Source organism: Zeugodacus cucurbitae, chromosome 5 (assembly GCF_028554725.1).
Source record: "Zeugodacus cucurbitae isolate PBARC_wt_2022May chromosome 5, idZeuCucr1.2, whole genome shotgun sequence".
NCBI lineage: Eukaryota > Metazoa > Arthropoda > Insecta > Diptera > Tephritidae > Zeugodacus > Zeugodacus cucurbitae.
Window position 1 is genome coordinate 60314229 of NC_071670.1, and position 25806 is coordinate 60340034.

General features: G+C 34.2%; 5 protein-coding genes across 13 annotated transcripts in view; 2 read left to right on the forward strand and 3 right to left on the reverse strand.

The window, feature by feature from the left end:
* The window catches only part of LOC105209931 (partitioning defective 3 homolog), a 128786-nt gene extending 121102 nt beyond the window's left edge, over positions 1-7684 (forward strand). For 4 of the 8 annotated variants that reach the window (XM_029038886.2, XM_029038888.2, XM_054232457.1 and 1 more), the window contains 2 exons: positions 516-644; positions 3398-5363. In XM_029038886.2, coding sequence (XP_028894719.2) covers positions 516-644; positions 3398-3974 — 706 coding nt within the window. In that variant the 3' untranslated portion in view covers positions 3975-5363. Of the gene's footprint in view, positions 1-515; positions 645-878; positions 936-3397; positions 5364-7259 lie in introns of those variants that run through there. The other 4 variants (XM_054232462.1, XM_054232460.1, XM_054232461.1 and 1 more) reach the window with 4 other exon arrangements.
* Positions 7685-7864: 180 nt separating this feature from the next.
* LOC105209930 (polyglutamylase complex subunit TTLL1) lies at positions 7865-11636 on the reverse strand. Of its 2 annotated transcripts, XM_011180597.3 has the most exons (7): positions 11190-11636; positions 10805-11005; positions 10529-10719; positions 9233-9419; positions 8955-9156; positions 8517-8857; positions 7866-8143 (listed from the first exon to the last, which is right to left on the reverse strand). In XM_011180597.3, exons 1-7 carry the CDS (start codon positions 11198-11200, stop codon positions 7990-7992), a joined length of 1287 nt encoding a protein of 428 aa, XP_011178899.1. In that variant the 5' UTR covers positions 11201-11636; the 3' UTR covers positions 7866-7989. The 2 variants fall into 2 exon arrangements, with proteins under 2 accessions (XP_011178898.1, XP_011178899.1); XM_011180596.3 differs by lacking the exon at positions 11190-11636 and having other exon boundaries at positions 7865-8143; positions 10805-11156.
* Positions 11637-12018: 382 nt separating this feature from the next.
* On the forward strand, positions 12019-14211 carry LOC105209929 (allantoinase). The gene is made up of 6 exons (XM_011180595.3): positions 12019-12489; positions 12617-12768; positions 12859-13126; positions 13192-13337; positions 13394-13937; positions 13998-14211. The coding sequence occupies exons 1-6, from the start codon at positions 12334-12336 to the stop codon at positions 14154-14156; spliced, it is 1425 nt and encodes a 474-aa protein (XP_011178897.1). The 5' UTR covers positions 12019-12333; the 3' UTR covers positions 14157-14211.
* A 334-nt stretch (positions 14212-14545) lies between these two features.
* LOC114803697 (uncharacterized) lies at positions 14546-15624 on the reverse strand. Its single transcript, XM_029038868.2, has one exon. It carries the CDS (start codon positions 15459-15461, stop codon positions 14610-14612), a length of 852 nt encoding a protein of 283 aa, XP_028894701.1. The 5' UTR covers positions 15462-15624; the 3' UTR covers positions 14546-14609.
* A 795-nt stretch (positions 15625-16419) lies between these two features.
* Positions 16420-17548, reverse strand: LOC105209928 (SREBP regulating gene protein). Its single transcript, XM_011180594.3, has 2 exons — positions 17160-17548; positions 16420-17080 (listed from the first exon to the last, which is right to left on the reverse strand). Exons 1-2 carry the CDS (start codon positions 17244-17246, stop codon positions 16520-16522), a joined length of 648 nt encoding a protein of 215 aa, XP_011178896.1. The 5' UTR covers positions 17247-17548; the 3' UTR covers positions 16420-16519.
* Positions 17549-25806: the final 8258 nt, after the last annotated feature.

Genomic DNA, 25806 nt, shown 5'->3' on the forward strand with positions numbered 1-25806 from the left:
GCTTCGCTGAAAATTTTGTATAAATTGTTTATTACTCAGACATTAATTGAAAAACACATACACTCACATACATACAAACAAGCATTTCTGCATACCGTTATTTATATATATATAAAATTATATAAGCGTCCATTTTGCTACTTGGAAGTTGCGCTTTCATGAAAAAATTATTTTTTCGAAAATCTTTGAAATGAAAGTCGCTTCAACATTTAGCGAAAATCACGCATTTTACACACACACACACATACACATTTACATTTTCACTCTCTTTAATGTCTCTTACATTTTCTCTTTTTCTCTTCCCATTACCAAACAACCACCAATATCACTACTATTTTCCGTTTATTATTTTTATTTTATTTTTTTATTTTTGAAATTATTTATGAAAATAAACCGTTATAATATTGCATAACACGAATATGAAAAAATAATCAAAAATTAAAAAAAAAAATCCAACAAAACCCACACACCCACACACAAAAATTATTGCACTATTTATGCACGAAACTAAGCAGCGAAAGCGAAAACAACAACGCAACTAAACTAAATCAAAATCAAAATAGTACAGATGTTTTATCGGAGTCGACATTAGAATGCATGCGGCAACAAGTTATCAGGCAGCGCATTAAAGTCGAGGCGGAAAGGTAACTACTAACTGAACAGAACACAACACAACACGCACACATACACACATACACTTGCTGTTGCATACATACTCACCTGTTGTGTGTGTGTATGTATGTATGCACTTTGTAGCTGTATATATGTGCGGTAGTTGCTGCAACACTTCTTAAAACCACACACGCCACTTATCACCTATTAACTTAACAACGTTTTTTTTCGGTTCTCGGTTCTCGCTTATTTGGTTCCTATTGCAGCTTTACCCCTAGTTATGTGCGTTTGAAATCGGAAGATTGGATTTGCTTTGAATTGAAGTAATTGCAATTTTAGCTTTTTTCATTTTTTTTTTCTCTGACAATAGATTAGTTTTAGCTTTAGTTTCAATTCTTATTGTATAAGTATTTATTTTATTATTTTCAATTATTATTATTTTTTGTACTTGTATTATTGTAATAATTCCGATGCATATTGTAGAGTTTTCAGTTGTCCAATAAGTTAATTTATTACTTCGTTAGCCAATATTCTGTTTATTATAATGGTTTTGTAAGACATAACCTAAAAATTATTTCAAATAATTTTGTTGGACATAACCTAAATTTGTTTTTTAGATAGTAAAATTTTAAATGTTGAACTCGTTAAGCATCAATATTTATAAAATTTTAAGATAATTAGCACATATTATGGAATTAAACATGAAAGTAAGGCTGTTGAAGTTTCAATGCACCAGATTTGATCAATTTGGTAAATTCATAATTCATATGCATAGTTAAATGCAGTACCAGTTACGGTAGCACACCGCATTGTCAAACCTCCGAGACCTCTAAATTCGGAGAATCTAGAAATGTACACCATCTTTGAATCAAACGAAAACTCCAACTACTTTGAAGCCACTAGTTTCCAATACTTTAGAAGCCTTGGAACATCATGTATTGCCATTAAACAGATCAAAATAGCTACTACAACAAATACAACATATAGAACTCTCATTGTTCAAAGACGCAAGACGTCTGTGTCGTCAATTTTCATATCAAACTATATTATAGCACACAAAGTCCGATCATTTCTGTGATCTAACCCTCATGTTGTTGTGTTATAAATAACATTGTACAACTCTTCGGTCAAGCTTATAACAAAGATTCTGTGAAGCGTCAAAGTTAGATCTTCGAAAAAAATAAAAATTTTATATATCGAAAAATACTGGACCCCTCATAGTAGATTATATTCATATTGTGGATTTTTTTTCTAACTATACCATGTAATTAATAATATTATTTTTTAATAAGTCTTTTTTCGAACTTAGAAGTTAGTTAGAATCGGAGAAAACACTTTTTTTACTTATGACTCAATCTCAAATTTTAGTCCAATACCAAAAAAAGTCGATTTTGCCGTAGAGTGTAATTATTTTCTGTGTCAAAATGACTTTTAAGAGTTCTGGTTGTGATATATGCCTCGACCACAAGGTAGGCCGAAAGTATGCTTCTCAATTTATTCTAAAAGTTCATAATAATGGCATACACCATATTTTATTCTCGATTATCTAGACCACCGAACCGATTTTGTTCGACAACTGCCTTTTTCCAGATTCGAGAAATGTTCTTCCTCTACTCACGAATAACATTAATAGACTAATTGTCATCGAAATCATCTAACGGGACGCCCAGGATACGAGCTGTTTCGATAGGGTCGGACCAAAGGGGGGAAAGAGGTGTTAGATGAGTAGGGTTTAGGGGGCATGCAAAGAGGTGGCATTTGTCATGAAATTAGTCTCGCAGCACAGTGGCTAGTTCTAGTACAGTAGTTTATATTTAACCTTCGCCCAAATTGTTTTCTCATATTGTTCAAAGGGCAATAGCTGTTTAAAACAATAAACAATTGGTAACCTGGAACTATAAGGCTCTGTAGAAACTCTTAATGCAGTGGCTGAAGCTAACATGAACCTCCCTTTGGTCCACTCTGTATAAAATTTCCCATCTGGCTGTCCTATTATAGTCTTGTAGAAGCAAAAACTGTTGTTAGTTTAGAGAAGAACTCAGTAATGTCTTTGATTTTGTTGTACACTTGTTATAGTCGATGAAATTTGACCCTTTGGCCTTCATAATGACACAATATACTTAGTCATAGTATTAAATATTTAAAACCAGGCTGTATGTATGTAACATATACAAAAAATCTACTAGAAATTTTTTTCTTAGAAATTTAATAGTTTTATATTATTTTTAATTTAGTTATAATACAAATTTTATACAATTTTGTGATTAAATATATTTAATTGCCAATATTGTATTTACTTTTGTAACTTAGTGGTAGTGTTTTTTATATTCTTACAAAAATTATATTTTCCCTTTTTGTATTTATTTAACTACGCTTGATTGGTTACTTGCATTCTAATGTCCGCAGCAGCAAAATTTTGATTATATATTTTTTTAATTTTATTATTACACACACACACATACATATGTACGTACTGATACATTTTAAATTATGCATGCGTCCACACTTTTCGCTCCACACGCTTTTCTTTACCTTTATCATTGCTTTGCTTTATTTTTTCATACATTTTCATAGCTGCTTCTTTTTTCTTGCCTTACTATACATACATTTGTACATATTATAGATATATAAATATATATAATTTATCACACCACATTCACAGCATTACTCATGCCATTTTTCCCTTCTGTAAACGTTCTCTCTTGCATATACTCACATCCGCTCCGCTTCATCCATGCCCTACGCTTTGCCGCTGTACATTTCCAAACTGGGTGTTTGTGTGCAGTCGCCGACATCAGCATTACCATTCGCAACGCAGTGCGCGCTCGCAGGACATCAACTTGCAGCATCATCACGCCGCCATGCTGAGCAACAACAGCGGCAGCGCTGCCGACAAGAGCAGCCTGCTGCGACCCACATCCACATACTATGAATACGAGACGGTGCAGCACAATGTGAGCCCCGCGGCGGTGGCGGCGCAACATCAACAGCTGCGCAGTGGCAGTCTCAAGCAGAATGGACACCATTCGCCGATAACGGTGAATGGCGTGCAGCAGCAGCAACACAATAACAGCAATCATCATCAGCAACAACAACAGCAACAGCAAGCGCAACAGCAAACTGTCGGCCCACCACAAGCGCAACCGCACTGGAAGTTGGCCGCCATGAATGGCTACTCGCCCGCCTCACTAAACAGCAGCGCGCGCAGTCGCGGTCCCTTCGTCACACACGTGACCATACGCGATCAGAGCTCAGCGGCCATTGCCACACAACCCACATACCAAACGGTACAAAAGCAACAGCCGCAATTCGCGAGCGCCGTCGTTAGCGGTGGCGCGCAGCCGCACGCGTCGAAGGTGTGACTATAGGTGCCGGTGCTGCGCCCAAGGCGTAGCGAAGTGCAAGCAAACCGCGCGATCGGTGGAGGAGAGCTGGCGCGCGATGTTGTTGTTGGTGGTAGCAAGCATGATGATGGCAGCAGCGCTGTTGGCGACAATGACTACGAAGATATTGACTCGGATGTGGTGGAGATATTCTATCTCGCCACGGAGTGTTAAGTCATGTCGCCGTCGGCGGTGGTTTTCTAAGTCAACAGCAATACGAAAGCGTTTGTCTAACAAAAAAAAAATTGGCTGAGCGAAAATGAAAAAAATCTGTAAATAAATTATGTTTAAATGTGGTGGCACACAGGAATTGGTACGAAATCCTTAAATCATGAGACTGCAATAAGAAAAAAAAAACAAACAAACAACAACAATAAAACAATAAACAAGTGCTGGCATACAATTACAAAATGTGGAATTTGTAAACATTAATAATTTTAAGTGATTAAAATTAAAATCTATCTATATATATAAAAACAAAATCGCGTAAATTTACAATATATATAAATATATATAGTTTTTAACATTACACACACACACACTAACATACATTCCGTTGCAGCATCTGCATAGTTTGCAACTCGAACAGTATTGTTTTTTAATTTAAAACTAATTCTATGCAGCAACAGTTGTTTGCATTGTAGTTGTAAAATAAATCGAATATATTGTAAATGCATTACAGCAAATAACGAAAACGAAAAAATCCATACATCTATATGTATAAATAATACAAAGTAGATTTAAGCCAACTGAGCCAACTGCTTAGAATGAGGTTAGGGGCGTGCTAAGTAGTAAAATAAAATTTATATTAAAGCAAAAGTGCGTAGTTTTTCATTTGTATTGCATTAATTGAAGTAATTTTCTTTAAAAAATATGCTGCATAATTATATTTTACCTTTTTTGTTTAAAATATATTGTAGAAACACCAAAATGTAGGATATGGAAGTAGTAGCAAAGAAGAAAATGTTTATATGTAAACACAGTAAGCAAGAATTATTGTATTTTTGTTTAATTTATAATTATTGAAATAACAAAAACAACAACTAATTATAAATTTTGAGTGTATACTGATTTTCATCAAAAATTTCTTTTCTTGTGCTTAATTAGCATTAACGGCAGTTTTAGTGAGCATATAATGTTATTTTATGTTATAATGCTATAATTTATTTTTGAAAAGCAATCTTGCAATTAGCTTTGTTCAATTTGAGTTTTCAAAAATGTATCATATAAACTCAAAATGCAAAAAAATTTAACTAAAGTGCATATGAGTGATGTATAAATTACAAAAATTTAAATTTCGTTAATTTTTCATTTCATATGTCAAATATAAGTAAATATTTAGCATATACGCGTATATATGTTTTAAAATATACATACCAATGTATATAAATTATATTGCATAGCTATATATATTATATTGCATATTAAAAGCCGCTTTTGTAGCTAGTTTATACATATGTATTGAATTGTCAAGCTTTATTATTATAAATTTATGCTAGCTTCAACACCTACTTACTTGCTGCCCCGCTGAAGAAATTAAGTTTGGCAGAATTTGAATTCTTTGATTTTTCACACTACTTTTCATACTATTTATGTACGCTGAAATACACTAAAATAGTAGAAATAACGAAATAACCGAATTATATTTTGGTGCATAGTCTTTAGTACTAAAAGTTTATCCACAAAGGAATTATGCGTATTATAAAAATAAAAATTATTTTCAAATATTAAAATTGTAACATTTTTCCGTAAAACACGTCTGAAAATCCACAAAAATAACAATAAAATTTCTACTCGTCCGTTATTTCGCCTTCCACAGTGGAAGTAAAATCAAATACGCTACAGGGTAGCCACCTGTGTTTATAAAGAAAACTTAAATATTATTTTTGCTTTAATTTTTAAAATTAAAAAAAAAAAATAAAATATATTTCTATACGAAAAAAAGTATGACATTATTACTAAAAGGCAATTGCAAAACTATTTTTGTACTTAAAATGTTTAATTTTGTCATATGAAGTTACTTACAGTGTATTATTCTCTTCATTTATTAAAAAATAATAATTTTTTCAATATTTTTGTGCAATTCAAAAGCAAAACCGAAGAAATATGAAACAAAAACGATTTAAAAAAATTATTATAAAATTATATGCAGCAGAGTTTAGTAATTACGAAAAAAAAATATATGAGAAAACCGCGATAAATAAAATTTTGTAGCAAAAAATCCAATGTAAATATAAATTTGCATTAAAAACGAATAAATAAAAAAATATAAGATTAACTATTGTATTTAATTATGAAATTATGTCTACCGCATCTATGTTTGTATATATAAAAATTTGTTTTTGTAAAAAAAAAAATTATGTTTAACAACTAACAGCACTGCATAATTTTTCACACAGAATAAATAAAATAATTTTTCTACCAAATTCCCAGTCGTCCTGACAACATTAAGCCATCATTAACACAATTAAGTCACACATTTAGCGCCACGGCATTTCTGCAGCACACCAACTAATCGCACACATTATTCATTTACACTTATAAATGTAATTATTGAACATTTAACCATTTCATTAGTATGTGTGTTAACATTTTGTAAATAATAATTTTAATATTTATAATTTAATTTTTGAAAATAAGCGCAATAGTTATTTAAAACATTCATAATATAAGCGCATACATTAACTGTTAATTTGTATGTCTATATATATGTTTAAAAACATTAAATTACATTATTTCATTTAAATTTATTTAATTTTTGGTTAAACGTGGTTACAATTATTTGTAAAAATACTAAATTTTGTATTTTCTGCGTGTTTCTGTTTTATTTTATTTATATTATTATTGTTTATGTTTTATTATTATATTATTTTTTTCCATTATTTTTTTATAATTTTTCTCATTACACAACTTTTCATTGTCTTTGTTTATAAATATATATGTTTAATTTGTGTTAACTTTAGTTTTAATAGTAGCTTCTAAAAATATTAGTTTTATCGAGATACTTACATATATACTTGTACTTAATCTTAATTAGTACTAAGTGATTAATATTGCTCAGTATGAATCGGTTAGCTTTGTAAGTTAATATTGTAATTTGTATTGTAAGTTAATTACCAGTAATTAAAAATAAAAAACGATACAATAAAATTATGTCAAAATTAATAAAGAGAAAAAATAAATGTTTTGTTTATGTGTTTGTAACTAATACTATGTAATTGCATGCGATTTTTTGATAATATTAAATATATGCTTCAATTTCAGCAAAAGCAAAAGGAACATATTTTACATACAAAATATAGCGCTTTACAAATAAGAGAAGTGAAGGTAATTCTCCGCGTCGAACACAACAAAAAACAATAAACTATGTTTTACAAACGTTGTTGTTGTTGTTTTAGCGACATAAAATATACTGCAAATGTTTTTAGAGAATCCTCACCCGGCAACAGCCGCTGCATACATAAAAACTCCGGGTTTATGCCGCTTATATCAACTGAATGCCTTGGGAACAGTGTATACTAAATTTGTTTTTGTTGTTGTACAGCGTTAAATATTGCTAAAATTACTTAAAACAAATCCGCTGAAGTAAAGAAGCTAGAACTGGCAAAAATAGTTCCAGCTGCCTGGGCTTCGACTGCCATTTGAGACCAATCAACATTGAGATTAAATAAAATTAAGCTTTACTATGGATTTTGAACTTTATGCAATACAAAAAAAATCAAGAAATATTTTTAAAACGAATTTAAACTGCTTTTTAGCAAAGTATTTAAAAAAATTTATAAATAAAAAAAATCTCGAAAAAACATAAAAATCTCTTTGTGCATTTTCACTTTGACATTTCAGTTTGTAAAACACGTAAGTTATCGATAACTTTTATTTATTCTTCACTTATCAATTTTATTTTCCTTTTATATTAAGCAAATATAAAACATATCTTTACAAAAAAAAAAAACTTAAAAAATATATTTAGCGATTACAAAACTATACTGCCTTATCACTTCCAACGATTGCCGCCACCGCCAGCGCCTCTACTTTTCGTGCTCGGTTGTGCAGTTTGTGCTTGTTCTTCCTGTGCTGCCAGCTCCTCATCCAGCAGTAAATCGAAATTGCCCAAAGCATCTGCGCTGGGTATTTTGTTCCAACGCACGCTGATAAAAAGAGGTTTACAACAAAAGAAATATTATTTTCAAAAAAAATTTAACTCAATAAATATAATTTAAAAGAAAAAATAAAAGTTAAAAATGCATTCAAATTTAAATTCAAACATTAGCACTGCATTAACTTTATCCGTTTCCACTACTTATTCAAGTCAAGTACTCAACCTTCATGTCAACACTTGCGGTTGGCAACCTTGCTAAGATCATCTGTTTACACACGCACACACATAACATCCGCTACTTTGACAGCTCGCCATTTCATTTTTCATTTTACCGTTGGAATTTTGCAAAAATTGTGGCGTCATTTCGTGCTCCGCGTTAAAAGTGAAAAAATCGTGTAATTAACAAAATTTCGTGCACTTACTCGGGTACACCGTCGGGCGGTAACACTACAGACAATATATTATCGATTAGTTTGTATTTTAGTATGCGATCAGTGACTGTTGTTGAGGTAAGCGATGGTGATGCGTTCACTTCCACCAGCCAGGGTTTGAGGTTGTTGTCGATTATTATATCGTAGCCGTAGCACTCAAAGCAATGGCGATCGCTGGCCATCACCGGCGCCACAGCGCGCAGCGAATGCACAATTAGCCAAGCAATTGAACCAAAGAGGCGATCGGTCACCTCCTTGCCGCGTGTGCCCTCCAAATAGAGCGCTAAATTCTGCACAGACCACTTGCCGCCGTGCAAATTGTTGTATTCACCCTGCAGGTGGATAAGGAAATGTAATAAATTGTGTGTGGAAAAGGAAATTAGAAAAGTGCGGTTAAGTTGTATATTTGACTGTAGACTTCCTACTTACACCATGCTTTTGCACGCTCACATTCGTCAGATGCACATACATGTTGTCCAACTCGGTAACGCTTGTGTCATATTTGACTGTGCAGAAACGGCAAAAGCCCTGCTTGAATAGATATGCTTTTAGTGGGCGAAATGAGGTGACCAGCACGTAGAGGCGCAAATCGAATTTCTTGCCACCAATCAGCAGCGGATTGTCAATGTATCTTGTGTTTGTAAACAATGAAGATAAATGGTTAATGTTTTTGAGGTGAGCATAAATTGAAAGTGTTTGGCATTTACTTGGAAATAACATAACTCTCTTTAGATAACTGCTGATGGAAAGGTCCCTTTGCTTCGCGTGACCAGCGCTTCAATTTCGACAGTTTATTAATGAGAAAAATGCCTGCGCCTTGTGATTTGCCGCACGGCTTCATGATCCAAGTGCTTTGCGGATTCTTGCGATACTCCTCAACGAACATGTTGTAATCTAAAAGATATAGTGAATGTAACTCTAAATAAAATGAGGTGCTGCCAGTATGAAGTAGTCAAGCTAAAGTGAATTAACAAGTCTTGTGAAAGTAATGAAGAGATAAATCAGTTAAAATAATAATAAAGCATGGGAATGGTACTCCAAAAGCCCAAAAATTGCAAAATTAAGTGCGAAAATAATAATAAATTCTAATGTGAATATAAGAAAAGCTCGAGCCAAAGCAGCAAAGTAAAAGCAAAACGAAAACATTTAATTATAATTGAAAGTGTTTCAAAAAAAGTAAGCCAAAAGAGCATAATAATAAGTAAAATGTGTTATTTAAAAAAAGCTCTACTTGGCATAAAAATAAATTTGAAAATATAAAGAGTAATACAAGTGAGTTAAAAAAAATAAAACATGAAGCATGTGATAAAAAAGTGTGTGGAAAATGTGCTAAATGAGCTAAAAGCTTGTCAAAGTGTAAATAAATATCTTTTTATTTGAAAAAAAGCCCACCAAGTGTAAAAATAAGTGCGGAAAAAATAAAGCTAAAATGGGTAAAGGTAAAATAAAGTAAAATGTGTATAAAAAGGTCGATATAAAAAGTTAATTTATAAAAATTAAGGTTTAAAAGTGTTGAAAGGCGTGTTCGATATAATAAACAAAATATGAGTTAAATGTGATAAAAGAAAAATAGTGTAATAATCTTTAAATAATTAATTTATAAATAAAATAGAAAAAATTTAAATAAAAATCACATATGTAGCTAAATTAAATAATGTATAATAAAATATTTTAAGTTAAATATGAAAAAAATATGAAAATAAAGTTAAAATGAGAAAATGTAAAATAAAGTAAAATATGTAAAAAAAATGCAATATAGAAAGTTAAGTGTAAAATTAAAGTTTTAAAAGTATTCTAAGGTCTGTTGGGTATTAAATAAGAAAAATCATATGTTGAATATGATAAAAGAAAAGTAAGTAATCGGGCAAAAAGTGTAAAAGGTGTAAATTATAAATAAAATAGCAAAATTAGTGTAAAATAAATTTAAAAAATCCAAAATAAATAAAAAAGTGATTTCAATGTATAGCCAAAAATCGTATATAATATAAATAGTGGCTAATTACCCGCCGGCAATACAAATGTGATGGGCACAAAATCCAAATACACATAACGCGGCGCACCGGCAGCTGTGGGCTCAGAACGCTCCGCCAACGGATTACCTTCACGCTCCAGATCCTTGCGATAGCGCTTAATATTTTTCACCAACAAATCCTTGCGCGACAACTCATAATGATTGGGAAAATGATTAATCATTCTGTAAGTAATTTATTATTTATTTTTATTAATTTTCTATTATTCAATTATATTATTATATTATAACGTATGTACATATAACTCACTGATTGTCGTGCATGCGATAGCCGCTATCGACGCTAAAAATATTCCGACACGTTTGCACGCTCGCCCAATAGAAATTCCAATCATCATCCGGACTGACTTGTGTCCAACCGCGTTTCTCGAAATTATTCACCAAAACAGATTTGTCCAAATCGGTGCAGAAACTTATGCGCATACGTTCGTGTGGCACCGCATTGCCCGCTCTGCGTGGAGTTTTTTTCAATTTATATTTTTTAAACATTTTTTTCACAATAAGAACGTATTTATTATATAAGTGTGTATAAAAATTAATAAGTGATTTTTCGCTCAGCGTATGTTAGCTAGATATGCCACAAACTTATGCTACTCAACTATTTGTGTTTTCTATGCTCAACAACAAAAACTTACCTGCCATACATTTAGGTAATTCTATTCTATTTCAAATGCTTGCTGATTCACGTATATTATGCTATATTTAACGGTTGTTTGGCTTTGATTTATTTGCTATTATATATCCTTATCGATGTGGAATACGTTGCAATCAAAACAATTAAGGAACGCGAATGTTACGCTAAATGTCCTATTTAAATGCTTCAACACAGGCTTTTCAGCTGTTAACCTACATACACATATGCACGTATGTGTCGTTGTTTACACCTCATGTTATTGAACCAACATGCGCTGGGTGTTGCTTGCTAATAATTTTGTGTTGCTAAGGATTTTTTGTCGTTATTTACAATATATATTTCACTAAAAACATGCGCTTTGTCGTAGTCTTGTCTGCCCGAAAATATGTAAATTTATTTTTTGTTGAATTGTTGCTTTCTGTCTGCTATTTCCAAGTGAAATACGAGTGGATCAGAAAATACAAAAGTAATATTGTAAAAAATGTATTCACAATTTTTGTTTGATTATTTTTATCAAGTTCAAACAAAAAAATTGTTTATGTAATTTTTTTAGAATTATCCATCTTTAAATATATATTTATTTCCTAAATCTTCTGCTAGCTGAACTCTCTTTCTATATTCATATGTATTTCTGCTTGATAATGATGTATCTTGATTATATGGGAACATAATTATGTAGTATAATTATATATTGCATACTTATGGGCGCATTGAACATTAGAAAATTGAATCTTTAGATCTTCATAGCTCAAATAGTTACTAAGATCGAGTAAAATGTAGCCCTTTACCCGTTTATATTAAGATTTTACACCCAATTTTTAAATTCCGTTCAAAAAACATTCAAAATTCACCTCGCGTAAGCGCTTTACGAATTTCACCAAAAAGAAAGCTTCGGAGCTTTCCATAAGTAAAGTGAAATGGTCTTTCTTACTCAGTGATCAGTGATTATTCAGTGTTTTTCGGTGAACGTGCGTGGAAGTACATAATTCAACAGATCTTTCTAAATATAGCACAAAGAAGAAAGTGAATTTTATATTTTCGTATACAACTAAGGAGCTATTAACTCAAAAGAACTCGAAGAAACATAGCGATTTTAATAACTAAACAATATAAAACAACCAATTTGTGCATTCTTCAATTGTGAAATGGATTTGCTTTTCCTCAGCAAACGTATTTTCCTTGGCACCGAGCAGGGCTTCTTGAACGGTGGCATTATCGTCGACACAGAGGGCATAATACGTAAGATCTTGCGCACTGCGCAAGAGGTGAATACTTATGTCTACAATACGGAATCGGAAGCGGTGAGTTCAAACAGAGAGAGAGAGAGAGCGAGAGAACGAAGAGTGAAATTGTATTGTTTTGCCGGCTATTAACAGGCGGTTGAAATGCTTAATACGGCTGCTCTCTATTTGTTTTGATTTGTCTTAGGTCTATGACTTTGGCGACAAAGTACTCATGCCGGGTCTGATAGACGCGAATGTAAACGTCAGCGAACCGGGGCGTAAGGATTGGGAGGGATTTGTGACGGCAACCAAAGCAGCAGCGGCAGGCGGTTTCACAACGATTATCGATCGACCGACGTATGTAGAGAATATTTATAATTTAGTAATAGGAGGATTGTGGAACTCAAATCCTAAAAGATTTTTTCAAAAATGTACTCACTTTTCTAGTAACACTATACCGCCAACAACTAGCGTCGCGGCGTTAAAGACAAAATCAGGTGTGGCGCGTGGAAAAATCTACGTAGATGTCGGTTTTTGGGGTGGCCTAGTGCCTGAGAATGCCAAGGAAGCCGAACCGCTACTAGGCGCCGGTGTTATAGGCCTACAATGTACTCTATCACCTACCCCCGCGCCAGTTGGTGATGCTTTTCCGGCCATAAATCGAAAAGAGCTAGAGGAGGTGATTGAAAAGCTGGAGGATGGAACCGTTGTGGCTGTAAGAAAACCGGAAGCGCTTGGGGTGATAAGTGACTAAAAAATAATAAGTTTCCAAATTTCTAGTTCAACGCTGAACTGCCATTGAAGACTCACATCGCACCTGATGAGGAAGAGCCCAAAAAATATGAGTCTTTCTCGCGCACACGTCCTGCCGAAATGGAGGTCAATGCCGTGCAATTGATCAGTCAATTGGCCACAGCATATAAGGGGTATGTCGGAAATGTAAAAATCACAGCAAACTCTCATACACGCCTCGAAATTCTAGTAAACATATGCACATCATGAATGTGAGTTCCGCCGATGTGCTACCCATCGTGGCGCAATGTAAACGCGCAGGCGCCAACCTAACCGTCGAAACGTGTCCACACTATCTAACACTGTGCGCCGAGCAAATCGAGGATTGTCACACTGAGTTCAAAGCGCAGCCACCAATACGCAGCAAATCGAATCAACCAGCGCTGTGGGACGCTTTGAAGAACGGTTGTGTGGACATTATTGCTTCAAACCATTCGCCAGCGACACCGGGCGTGAAGTGTTTGAATTACGGTCGCGCACGTGGAAACTTTTTGAATGCTTGGCCCGGCGTTTCCTCTTTACAATTGGGGCTCTCAGTAGTTTGGACGCACTGTCAGACGCAAGGGCTTGGTATGGAGCACATATATCGTCTGATGTGTCAAAACCCCGCTGTGCTCTGCGGTCTTTCGAGTTTCAAAAGCAAAATTGAGGAGGGTTATGATGCCGACTTTTGTATATGGGATCCAGAAGAGGAATTTAGCGTGTCAGCGGATATGCTGTTCTCCACCAATAAGGTATCTGAGAATGTCGAGATTTGAGTTTATGGATTTGTATTTTGAATTTTTGCTACCTAGGCTACACCGTATATGGACCAACGTCTACGCGGCGTAGTACATGCCACCGTTGTGCGTGGCTTACACGTTTATCAGCAGTACGAGGGCTTCGGTCAGCCACTGGGAAAGGTGTTGCTGCGTAAAACTACTAAGAAAATTGTGAAATTTGTGCGCATGTAAAGTACAGAAGCCTCTTAAAACTCGGAAAATAAATTTTTTAAATGGTTAATTATTACTTGACAGACTTGTTTTTATTATATTTATATAAGAATTGTTCTGCATGACTCTATTAAACACATTTTGTGTCGCTGTAAATGTTCTTTTCATTTCCGGTGGTCAAACCTCGTTGAATTTTTTTGGTTATTGCGGCTCAAATTTCCAACTCAACCTAACCTATCTGTTATCAGAAGCTTTATGAATCCAATGAAGGCCTTCTAGAACAGATTCATCAACTTGGCCAGAGTTCAATAAATCCATAACGTCCTATATTAAATATTTACAAATATTATTAAATTTAATACAAATTTTAGTAATGTTTAAAATATGTTTTTTTAAACAAATTTCCGAAATTTGTGAGTTAAAATTAAAAAAAGAGTTTTATTGTCTAAATTTTGGTTTTCTAACATGCATCGCTTATTTTTTCAAAAGCGTGCTAATCAAACTTAACACATCATGTTGCTCCTTACGCGATACGTCTTCAAAGAAATCATCCGATTTATCACTGTCAGCGCCTTGCGTCTCCGCTTCTTCCTCCGGTTCTTCAACCATAAAAGGATGTTTTCGCAATTTCACATGTGGATGACGGCATTCAAAGATTTTCGAATAGAATGACAATTTTCTTTGTAATATCGAATCGATGAAAAATCTTTGAAAATCCTTACTGCGCACCTCATGACGCCCGTGTGTGTGGTACTGCCTACTATAACCCTCGAAACGATACATTACCATGACGGGATAGTGTTTGGGTAGGTATGCCGGTACAACAGCGGTGAAATGTACATTAGCAACAGCCAATGGATTTGGGCAAGCCGGTGTCGGCTTCGAAAAAGTCGCATCCAGATAATATCTTGAACCTTTACGTGGTATAATAGTGGCTTTATCATTGACGGCAAGCGTAAATTTCGTGCAGGCCGATAAATTCCACAAATGTATATAATCGCGTACTTGCTGAAATATTTCGTTCACCGAAAAATCCTGTATATTCACCCATTCAATACATTTCTCCTTATACCCAGCATCAAAGCTAAGATAGTCGGGGAAATCATCTTTGATGTCGGGGAAAATTTTCGGATCCGGATAGAAATATTCACCGGTGACATCATTCAATATCCATTGTATGGCAGTGTGGACGACTTCATTCACAACTTTCTGCATGATTTGCACAATCTCATCCAGTGAGAGTAAATGTATGTTGTAATTGGAATTTGCCGATGAATCTTCCTCGCACGTCGGGCAGTCGTAAGTCTGAGGATGTGAGCACTTCATATTGCTGGGTTGTAAAAAACGTTCAGAAATATATGTATGTGTATATCAATCTCCAACGGGTAGTATAAATTGAAAAAATATTATTTTTAAATTAAATTTTGACTTTAACAAATATCCGATTTTCGTCTTTGCGCTCAACAGTGTTGTAGTGTTTATTAAAAACACTAACAAGCTTAAATGGTTATAAAAGGAATTTCGTAATATTATTCACTAATCATTTTGATCATCAAAATTTTACACTCAAAATCCTTATTAACTTTTTATCATATTTTTGTTTTTAAAAAGTTTTATTGTTGTTTTTGTAGCAGCATACGATAACACTTTAACTATTTTAGTTAATATTACTTTAATATCCGTGCTTGATCTGCCTCCACTTTGCCTTGATCAGCTACTTTTTATGCAAAGCAAAACTTGAACTAAACTACAGTCCAACTATCCAGTACTTTCAATAAAAAAGTCGCCAAAAAATGGTGTAAAAAGTTAAATTCTATATTTATTAATGTGATTAATAATATTATATGTTTTTTTGTTTTAACTTTTGCTAAACAAAAGTTTGAGAGTATTATTTGTAAGGTTAATAAATCTAACGCACTTAAACCTATATACCTAGTAGTTAAAATTATTAATTTAAGTTATGATTACATGCTATATTAATACTTAAATGTCACTTGTCATGGTAATTCTCGTTGATTATTATTTTTTGTCTTAAGAACGCTACACACGCGAACAATTTTTGTATTACTATTATCTTGTTAGTTTTACCATGATTTTTATGTATTTTTCATGCATACCAACACTACAACACAAATATACTACAGGCTTTCATTCATTCATACATAAAATTTTAGCATTTCATATAAAGCATTGGCAGAAATTAACTGAAAAGTTGCTTAAAATGTGTTTTAGTTTTGCCTTATAACCTCACATAAAGCCAACTTGGCTGTGTCTATAATTCTAGGCAACTTAATAGACTTCAGTCGTTAATGCACTAAACACTTTTAAATCAAACCCTTTTTCACTACCACTACCACTTTTCGCTATTAAATACTGTGGCACAATCAACGTGCCACACCACCCGATACTTCGCGTTGTGATTCATGCGCTTCCGTCTGTCCATAACAGTATTTAGGCAAGCCCTCGCGATATTTGTTTTCATGCGCCACAGAGTGTGAATTCGTGCGACACTTAACCAAACACAATTCGAAATGATCCTCGACACGCGCATAAACAGCTGCCTGGCGACCGGTAATTGTGCGCAACACTAACTCCAGCAGTGTACGTTTCGATGGATGCAGGCAGCAGGAGACACAATATTCGTATATATCACAGCAATTTGTTGTTGCATTGCATGTATCGCATGTGTAATATTGTGTTTCGGGCACTTCGATGTCACAGCAATTGCTGGGCGACAAGAGATGTTCGCGGTGGCAGAGAAAACCGCGATCATCGACCAGCAAATCGCGTCCTTGCACCGAATTGCGGCAGTGTATGTCTGGATCGTTGGTGCGATTCTGTGACTCTTCGGGCAGTAGGTGTTCCTGTAGCGTACGCCAGATGAGTGGACGTGTGCGTTGTACGGTAAGCACATTGTCCGCATGCAGTGCGCGTAGACCGCCAAACTGTTGGTGTGTGTAGAAAGTTGAGAAAGTTGAGGCAGGTCTTATGAGCGTATATACAAATATGAAAGAGAATACTCACCTTAAGTAAATTCGTTAGTAAAAATATTAGGGCAAGTAATGTGATGGTTATATAAAGTATACGTCGGCCAAGAAATCGTGGCCACATTGTCCTTTGCTCTCTTCTTGTTGCTGTGTAAAGTTCACTGCTGGCACGTTAGCTGGTGAAGTTGCTCTGACATAGCGTGTCAAAGTTGACTATACACGTTTGTGCCTCCAATTCGTCTAAACCGTTGTGTGCGCTCCATCGGCCGTTTCAGCAATGTTTCAAAACATTTTAGTGTATTTGTATATTATTTATTAAACACGAAATTTTCTGCAAACAATGTGTCAGTAAATTAATATAATTTTCTTTTTTTCTTCTTTATAATGGAGAAACGCCAATACGCAGTGATACAACAAAACAAAAGCAATAATCAGACAGCCAATCAGCTGTTGGCAGTGTTGCCACCAGGCATGCTTAGTATTTTGTGGGTTTATTGAGATATTTTTGAGGCAATGTTGTTTAAACTTTTTTGGATATTTATTAATTAAAAATAAATAAATATAGTTTATTTAATTAATTCATTTAACTGTATAAATATATATAAATAAACATATTTATGTTTACTTTATAAATATGAATTCAATGCAGCAGTTGGTTATTAATGATGGTTCGTGTCTTTGATAACTTCATTATATAGGTGCAGGATTTTTAATTCGGATTATAAAAAAAAAAATTTATATAAAAAAATATTTTTAATTAATGATAAATTTCGATTATAATTTTTTTTAGAATGATAGATAATAACTCATGAAAGACAAATTCGTGTTTCGTGTTCGTGTAACATTGTGGAAAATTTAATAATAAAATATGAAGACAAGGGTACTTAACACGAAAAGGCAAGGACTGTAAAATGTATTTCAGACTCATGTTCGTGTATTTCGAGCTCAAGTTGGACCTATAGCCAGTTGGTTAGACCTAACAAAGACTGAATACGAAATTAGCTTAGAATGGAACGAGTCAGTTTTGTCGGAAATAACTATAATTTAGAGCTTGAGAAAGTTTATGGACTTCGACGCTAGAAACGGTAAAGTTGCATTCTTCATTGAATTAATTCTTAGATAATTGGAAGTGCTGGATTTAAATATATAAGTATTCCAGTGTCTTCTTTGGTTCATTCCAGTGTCTTCTTAAATACTTCGTTTCTGATTAAATTTACTGGCTCTGGCCCAAGTGTCCCTACGCAATTTTCGCGATGTCCGGGATCGGAGATTTAATTCGGGTGTTAGCAAAGCGTTTCAAATACAATTGGTTCTACGTAACAGGTACGGACCTGTTTTTTTCCACGCAAGGTCTGTCAACTCGGCAATATTTCTCAAAACTATTTGGGGAATGTCTTATACCGCTCGGTTACCCTGCTCGGTTGCGAGATGCTTTTGGCTCAAAGTGTACTCAAAAAGGTTCACCTTGCCGCAATAGTGAGAGTACTTACTGGACACTCCGGATATGGCATACATGCGATTAGGCCAGGTATCCTGCCGGATGCAAACTGCTATAGCTGTATGGAGGAAGGCGAGGTGGAAACACCAAGTCATTTCCTCCTACATTGTCCAGCGTTCGTAAGACTGAGGTTTGAACATCACGGTATCTATACTTTTGGCGAACTACACGAACTTGCCGAAAGAGACATAAGCCGCCTCATAAAATTTCTGAAAGGCTCAAAGCGCTTCAGCGATCTTCTTTGTTGTTTACCTTTAGGAGTCCAAGTGGGATCGATCGCGACACTTGTCGCAAGGATGAATCTCATCTAGATTTCAGGTTCACTTTAGAACCATTACTTTTGAAATTCTTAAAATTTATCTAAAGCTTCTTCTATTGTGATGGACTTTACTCTAGTCGCTAGCTGGCAACGTTAAGATCTAATGTTGTGTGAAGGACGTATGTATCTAGCCATCCGTTGGAGCGTAGCCGAACGCTGGCATTCATTCATCATTCTTCCGCTGGCTCTTAAGTCCGTTTCTTAGACGTGAAGAATTTCGGGTGAAAGATATAATCGGATAAATAAATCGAAGGGAATCTACAATACATCGGCAGATCCGAACTAATTATATTTCATAACGAAGAAGTCTGGGACTGGACTAACTTAAGCACACTGTATGCTTACACTTACATACATATCTACGAGTGCCACAAAATTTAAATGCGAAAAGCAGCAGATTACTGTAACAACGACCGCGACCACTATATTTGGCGGCGACAGCCACGATATGACAATCAACGGCAATTGTGGTTGCCGCTGCTGTGGTTAATGCCACAGTCTATGTTTGTCTCTGTGGTATAACCGCTTCGTTCAGCTGTTTCAAACATTTAAACCGACTTTTTTCGCATCAATAGTATTATTGCTAAGTATTAATGTTATGGCATTGCTTGACGACAGCGTTGATTTGCCCCCGACGGGCCACGACAGGCGATCATTTAAATATCGTGCGCTCGATTGTGTCAATCAATGTCAAAGCGTTTTCACCGTTTTTATTTTTTCTAGCCTTTGCGGCTTGCCTCAGCGACGCTGCTGCTGTTGTGGCATTATCAAAGTTGTAGCAACATGAAATTTGTGCCACTGACAGTGCTGCGCTTCCCATCAATTCTTCGCCTGATCAGACCACCAACCCAACGCCAAATGCCTGTCTGTGACATTTCATTGTATTTCTTCCGTTCGTCGTCTGCATTTAGGGTGAATAATCGCTCTTCGCTCGGCTGCAGTAGACGCTTGTTTGCTTCAATGTTCGGTACTTTTGATATTTTGCGCTAATTCGCGGCGTTGCTGAGCTGCTATCGCGCTTAGCAATCAAATTGATTTGAAACACACACACACACACAACTACAAGTGTGTTAGTAGTAAATTTGGCTACCTCAGCAGCACAATGACCGCCCCCACTGCCGTCTGTTCGCCCCCTCCACCGCTTCGCTTACCGCTCACCACCTGACGTTCTAAATTATTCACTCGCGCTGCAGTTGATTGAAGACAACTATTTGCCTTTTGCCGCTGCGTTGAATTGAGTTTGAATTAAATTGATGGCGACGTTGATGTGCAACAATAGCAGCATTCATCAACAACAACAACAACAAATGCTAAATTTTGTTTAATTTCGCTTTGTTTAATTATTTGCAATTCTTCGCCGTTATTTATTTATTCATTTACTTGAAATTTAGAATTATCGAAATATTCGCAAATGCCAAGAAAAAGTTTCGAATGCGAATACCAAAACAACAACAACGAATATATTAAAAAGTAATGTCTGCTGCAGCTGAAATAGGTGAGGTCAAGCGCTCTTTCTCTGCATTCACTATACAATGTGAAAATTGAAATCTAAATAAAACGTGTGGGCGCACAAAATGCCATGAAAAGTAAGTAATCGCATTGTACTCTAGTGAAATTGAATTTCATTTTCATTATTTTTAGTTTTCCTGCGATTTATTTGAATTCGAATTCTCATTTCAAGTGGCCAACAGGTGATTTCGAAAATTATTTTCAAGCATTTAAATGGTATTCGAACTGTTGGATATTGAAAAAATATTTTTTTTTTATAACTTAAAGAATATTCTTTTTGTAATGACAATGCTTAACCCCAAAACTTTTCAAACAATAATGATATAATATCTGTAAGAGATCTTTTAGAAAATTTTGATATTTTATGATGAAAGTATTAAAGTCAAACCCTTACATTTTCGTTATTACTTTTTGCCCAAAATCTGTATCCAATGAGTCTTAGAAGGACTGACATGTTGAACCATCTTATCGAAAGTACAATTTGATTACAATATTCCATATTTCGGTGAAAGTTCAAAAAAGCTCTTTAATTTCTCTAACATTTTGTTAGCAAGCTGGGGGGTGGTTATCATCTTATACAGAAGTAAATGTAAGTCTCTAAATACGAGGGGTGGTAAAAAATAAACGGTAATTTTTGTTAAAAAAAAATATTCATTCGTCTAGTCGAAACAGTTTTCAAACTCGATGTATGGAATAGCCTTTGGATAGCCTTATAAAACGACATCCCTTTAAGGTTTTCTTAGCCACGTCTGGCGAATATAGAGGTTGGGTCATCGTTGCAGTATTGTTTATGGCTAAGAATTAAGAGGCTATACCAGTGTGACATTTTCAAAAAATCGATTTTTTTTTTATTTTTGCTTTATACTTTCAAAAATATCCTATGAAAGCGGTAAGGTCAATAGTTTTTGAATGGCAGCGTTCTAAAGAACGACCGCTCGCAGGTATAAGCCGCCATAGTCGAAACTATAAACGCATTTTCCTCGAAACGACATTTCTCAAAACTGCATATATTTACTATGCAATGACCTATGATCTTTTTGATTAGTTGACAATTGTCAATTTGGAATTAAAAAAGCTAAAAATTTTTACCTAAAAAACGATTTTTTTTTCAGAACTACGCCATTTGGTTAACTTCATTGTCCTTGTATAGGAAATATCTTCAACTTTAATACCCTTTTTGAATTTTTGTGTTTCAGCTACTCATTCGACCGGAATCATGTCAGCAGTTGGGGAACTTTTTTTTCGACACCACCGAAGACAGCACATAATTTCGATATTTTTCAATACTTTTGTAAAAAAATTTAATTGTAGCCGAAAATGTACCCTATTATGTCCACAAAACTTCGAAACATTCAATCGAGTATTTTCTTAAAAAAAACACCAAAATCGATTAATTGGTAACATCAAATTTGAAGTGCTAAGAATACGAATACAAGAGTGTTGAAAAAATTCAAATCCCTTTATAAATATTTAAGAATCCGAACTCGTTTGTTTGAGCATTGTTCAAAGTCTTCATAACTACTTGTTCAAGAAAAATATTTATGTTTATATATAGCTTATTTTGGAATACCAAACAAAGAATCTGAAGACCCTCGCCTCGAAAAAAATGGTCTCGCATTTCCTCCAAGATTCCGACAACAAAAAAAAAATGGCAGCGTTTTGATCTGTAAACCTAAATGCATAGAATGGAAAATTACCAAATGGTTATACCAAAAATTGGTAGACATTTGAAAAAATATTGCGAATATTGCATTTTTTTTTACTTTTTGCTATAAAAAATCGAAATTATGGGGAATTTTGATTAATAATAGAGCGTTTCATGAGTTTACATGTACTGAGTGTACCCAACAAATTTCAAGTCATTTGGTCGAGACGTTTTTGAGATGGGAAGGGATTAGGAAAGTTTGAAAACATTGTTTTGAGAAAAACGTGTTCAAAAACGACTTCAAATTGTATACAATTTATGAAAAAAATAAAATTTTTGAGCCCATAGCATGGAAATAGAGTCGATTATATGCAAGGATACACATGATTTCGAATTTGTGTCAATGTCAATTTAGTATTTCGTTAATATTAATATATATGAACACATAATGGTTTCTTAAGTTATTAATAAGAAATCCACAAATGAATGAAATTTAAGTAGTTCTAACACGTACCGGCACGATTTCGCTCCAAACATTTTATATTATGCGATAAATGAGTGGCTCCAATATGAAAGCAGTGAAAAACAATCGAACTTCTGCTAAAACCTCTCCATTATAATATACAAAAGTGAATGCATTCATACAAAATTGACCTAAAAATTAAACTAAACAACACTTTTATACACACAAGGTATTGCGTTAGTCAAGAGCAAGTCCAAACTAAAAGATAAACAACAGCAAATCGATAAAAAAAAAACAAAAAAACTTCGAAAGCAGTTGAACTTGCACAGCCTATAACGGCGCAACAAATCTGAAATCGACATAAATAATATTTAATACCAGCGATTTGGTGAACGGTAGTGCACGTTTAGTGCTAAACTAAAATACAAAAACAATGCAAACACAACAAAAAAGTGTTGGTGTTGTAAAAAGTGCATTTCCAGTTACTTTGAGGCGGCGTGCACGCATTTAGCCGCTGACCTTCCGCTGCTCAGACCCTGAACTCCAATTTCGTGTGCAAACTAATTTTACTTTACTTTTGCTTTTTGCTTTTTTGGTGTTTTCACCGTACTTACGTACGTAGTTGTTGTAGATTTTTGTTGTTTGCCAAAGCAAATGTTTAATTGCACCAATTTAGACTAGAAAAAAATCAATTTCACAATTTTGTTTGCTTTTTCGCTCTGGTGTATATGAAAGTGCGGTGCGTTTACTTTGCACCGCCGAACGACGGTGTGTTGAAGCACGTACCGTTGTTGTGGCAAAAACGCAAACAAATAATTAATGCAGCAAAATTAAGCACACAGTTTGACGTGCATGCAACGGTAAACATAGAATGTCTTTGCCACGGAACCACATATTATATATACACACATACATATTATATATATTATATACATACATCAGTGCAAAAATGCACGTAAATCAAGTGTGGAAGTGAAAATGGCGGTCATTGAAAATGAATTTAGTTGAAATTTGTAGTTTTAGTTTTTTTTCGTTTTTTTTTTAATTTTTTTATACGAATATTTTGCTTGAAAAATATTATTTTATTTATTATTTTAGTTTTTTTTTGTTTTTTTTTTTTTATAATCATTAGGATAGAGTCAGTCTTTGGCTGGGTATAAATCATTGAGTTCGCTCAAACTACGTATATGCGTTTATCTTAGGACATAGTTTATGTTGGGACCAAAGGTGGGCTTTTAAGAAATACAAGAATTAGACTACTAATTCTAATCTGTGAAATCAGCCCATAAAAAAGATCCGAGAATATTACTTCTGGCTTAAGAGTGAAATACCTACCAAAAAGTGTTCAAGTCATATAACATTGTAGGTGTTTTTCAGTTTCTTGGATGACGTTTACATTGATACAGTTATGCTACTAAGAATTGAGAATAATATCGAGGATAATAGTTAGTTAAAGCGAAACACCAAAACCCAATCCGTCCATTAGAACACTATTCTTCTCTAGGTGAAACCAAATGTACCCATACAAATTGCTTTGATTTGATTTCTAGTTAGCTAATGAATAATACTATTTCGAAATATCCAAATAAGAATAATGATTTTCTGGATTTTATGCAGCTTATTCATCCTTACTACTTACGTTCTACTTTTTGAAACCTTCCTTCAAAATAATTTCCCCCTGCGTATTCTCCAAACAAAATATCTTTTTAAATGAAAATAAGCGCTGTAGCTCTAAAGAATTCAGCATTTTGCTTAGAAAATAAAAACTATTACTAAAAAATATTTTTTTCATTGTAAATTGCTCTCTTGACCCGTCTAGAATACGGTAGTACAGTGATTTTTAAAAATTGGCAGCTGAAAACTTTGAACGCATTTTTCTCAAAACTTGGTTTTTCAAACTGTGCTCCATCCATCCACCCATTTCAAAAGCCCCTTGACCGAATTACTTGAAATTTGTTGGATGCACTCCGAACATGTAAACGCATCGAACTCTCTATTATCTAATCAAAAATTCCCCAAATTTCGATTTTTATAGCAAAAACCTAAAAAAATGCAAAATACTCTCAGAATTCTCTAACTCGAATCACCATAATCCACGAGTTAGAGAGACTTCGAGTTATAGAATTTTCATTAAAACGTACAATTTTTCAAAAAGGTGTAAAATATAGATCCCTTCGCAGTTTTTATTTATTTACTTCGCATAAAGTTTTATGTACATACGTTAAAACATGTATTCTGTAATTTTTGTTTCAGTTTACTATTATTGGTTCTTGATGTCTATATACCATGCCTTTGTTAGATGATTTATGCAATCCATATGTGTAATATTATATTTTTTGTTTGCCTCCGTACAATATAGAAACAAATATTTTAAATTTTGTATTATGTCCTGACTAAAAGGTTCGATGTATAGAAGGAAATTTGTATGAAAGTTGTACTATATTGCCTCTTCAAGAGTTCGAGTTATGGAGAGCTTCGAGTTAAAGAAATTCGAGTTATGGAAGTTCCACTGTATTTCAAATCTCTACCAAAAGTCCAATTTTTGGTATACTCATTTGTTCGTAGTGAATTCCACGCATATAAGCTTACAGGTAAACCAATAAGTTGGAATCGTGGAGGAAGCGTGAGACCATGTTTTCGAGGCGGGGGTGTTCAGAACACTGTGACTCTTGTTCTACACAATATTTTTAGCTTAAACTTAAGGTTTGATAAACTTAAACCTCTATGTATTTACTGGTCTCTTAATAGCAAATTTAATTACTCGGTTGAGAATTACAGATGAGCGCTACTGATCGAGTGAAATTGTAAACTGAATTCACAAATCGCCTAATTGTATGCTTCCATCAATATGAAGGAGCGTTGTTAACTCTCTCTCCATAACACCTCTAAATCCTTCCAAAGTCCTACTCAATAATTTAAATGTGAATTCGTAAATCTTTTTCGGCTTTTACTTTCACTTTTCCACGAAATGTTTGAATTTTGACTGCCGTCAGTAGTGTTTATATTTTCACATAATTTATTTGATAGACCATTTTCTTTCCTCTAACGCTTAGTTGTCTGTTTGCTTATTTCTGTTGGGTTTTCGTGGAAGCTCCAACATCGATTTCCTTTCACTTTGCCAGGCAGGCACTGCCAGCTGCGATTATTAGGCTTTGTTAGCTCCTCATTGCATGACCATGTGTTGCAGACAGCATTGATATTTACTTATATACTCATATATACATATATATGTAGTTACATGCTTTCATTT

Coding starts and splice junctions, on each gene's coding strand:
- LOC105209930 (XM_011180596.3), bottom strand. CDS start 11,043: ATGTTTAAAAAATATAAATTGAAAAAAACTCCACGCAGAGCGGGCAAT. Junction 9,420..10,528: donor CACATTTGTATTGCCGGCGG/GTAATTAGCCAC, acceptor TATATCTTTTAG/ATTACAACATGTTCGTTGAG. Junction 8,858..8,954: donor TGAGCGTGCAAAAGCATGGT/GTAAGTAGGAAG, acceptor ATCCACCTGCAG/GGTGAATACAACAATTTGCA.
- LOC105209929 (XM_011180595.3), top strand. CDS start 12,334: ATGGATTTGCTTTTCCTCAGCAAACGTATTTTCCTTGGCACCGAGCAG. Junction 12,490..12,616: donor ACAATACGGAATCGGAAGCG/GTGAGTTCAAAC, acceptor GATTTGTCTTAG/GTCTATGACTTTGGCGACAA. Junction 13,338..13,393: donor TTGGCCACAGCATATAAGGG/GTATGTCGGAAA, acceptor TCGAAATTCTAG/TAAACATATGCACATCATGA.
- LOC114803697 (XM_029038868.2), bottom strand. CDS start 15,461: ATGAAGTGCTCACATCCTCAGACTTACGACTGCCCGACGTGCGAGGAA.
- LOC105209928 (XM_011180594.3), bottom strand. CDS start 17,246: ATGTGGCCACGATTTCTTGGCCGACGTATACTTTATATAACCATCACA. Junction 17,081..17,159: donor TACTAACGAATTTACTTAAG/GTGAGTATTCTC, acceptor ACACACCAACAG/TTTGGCGGTCTACGCGCACT.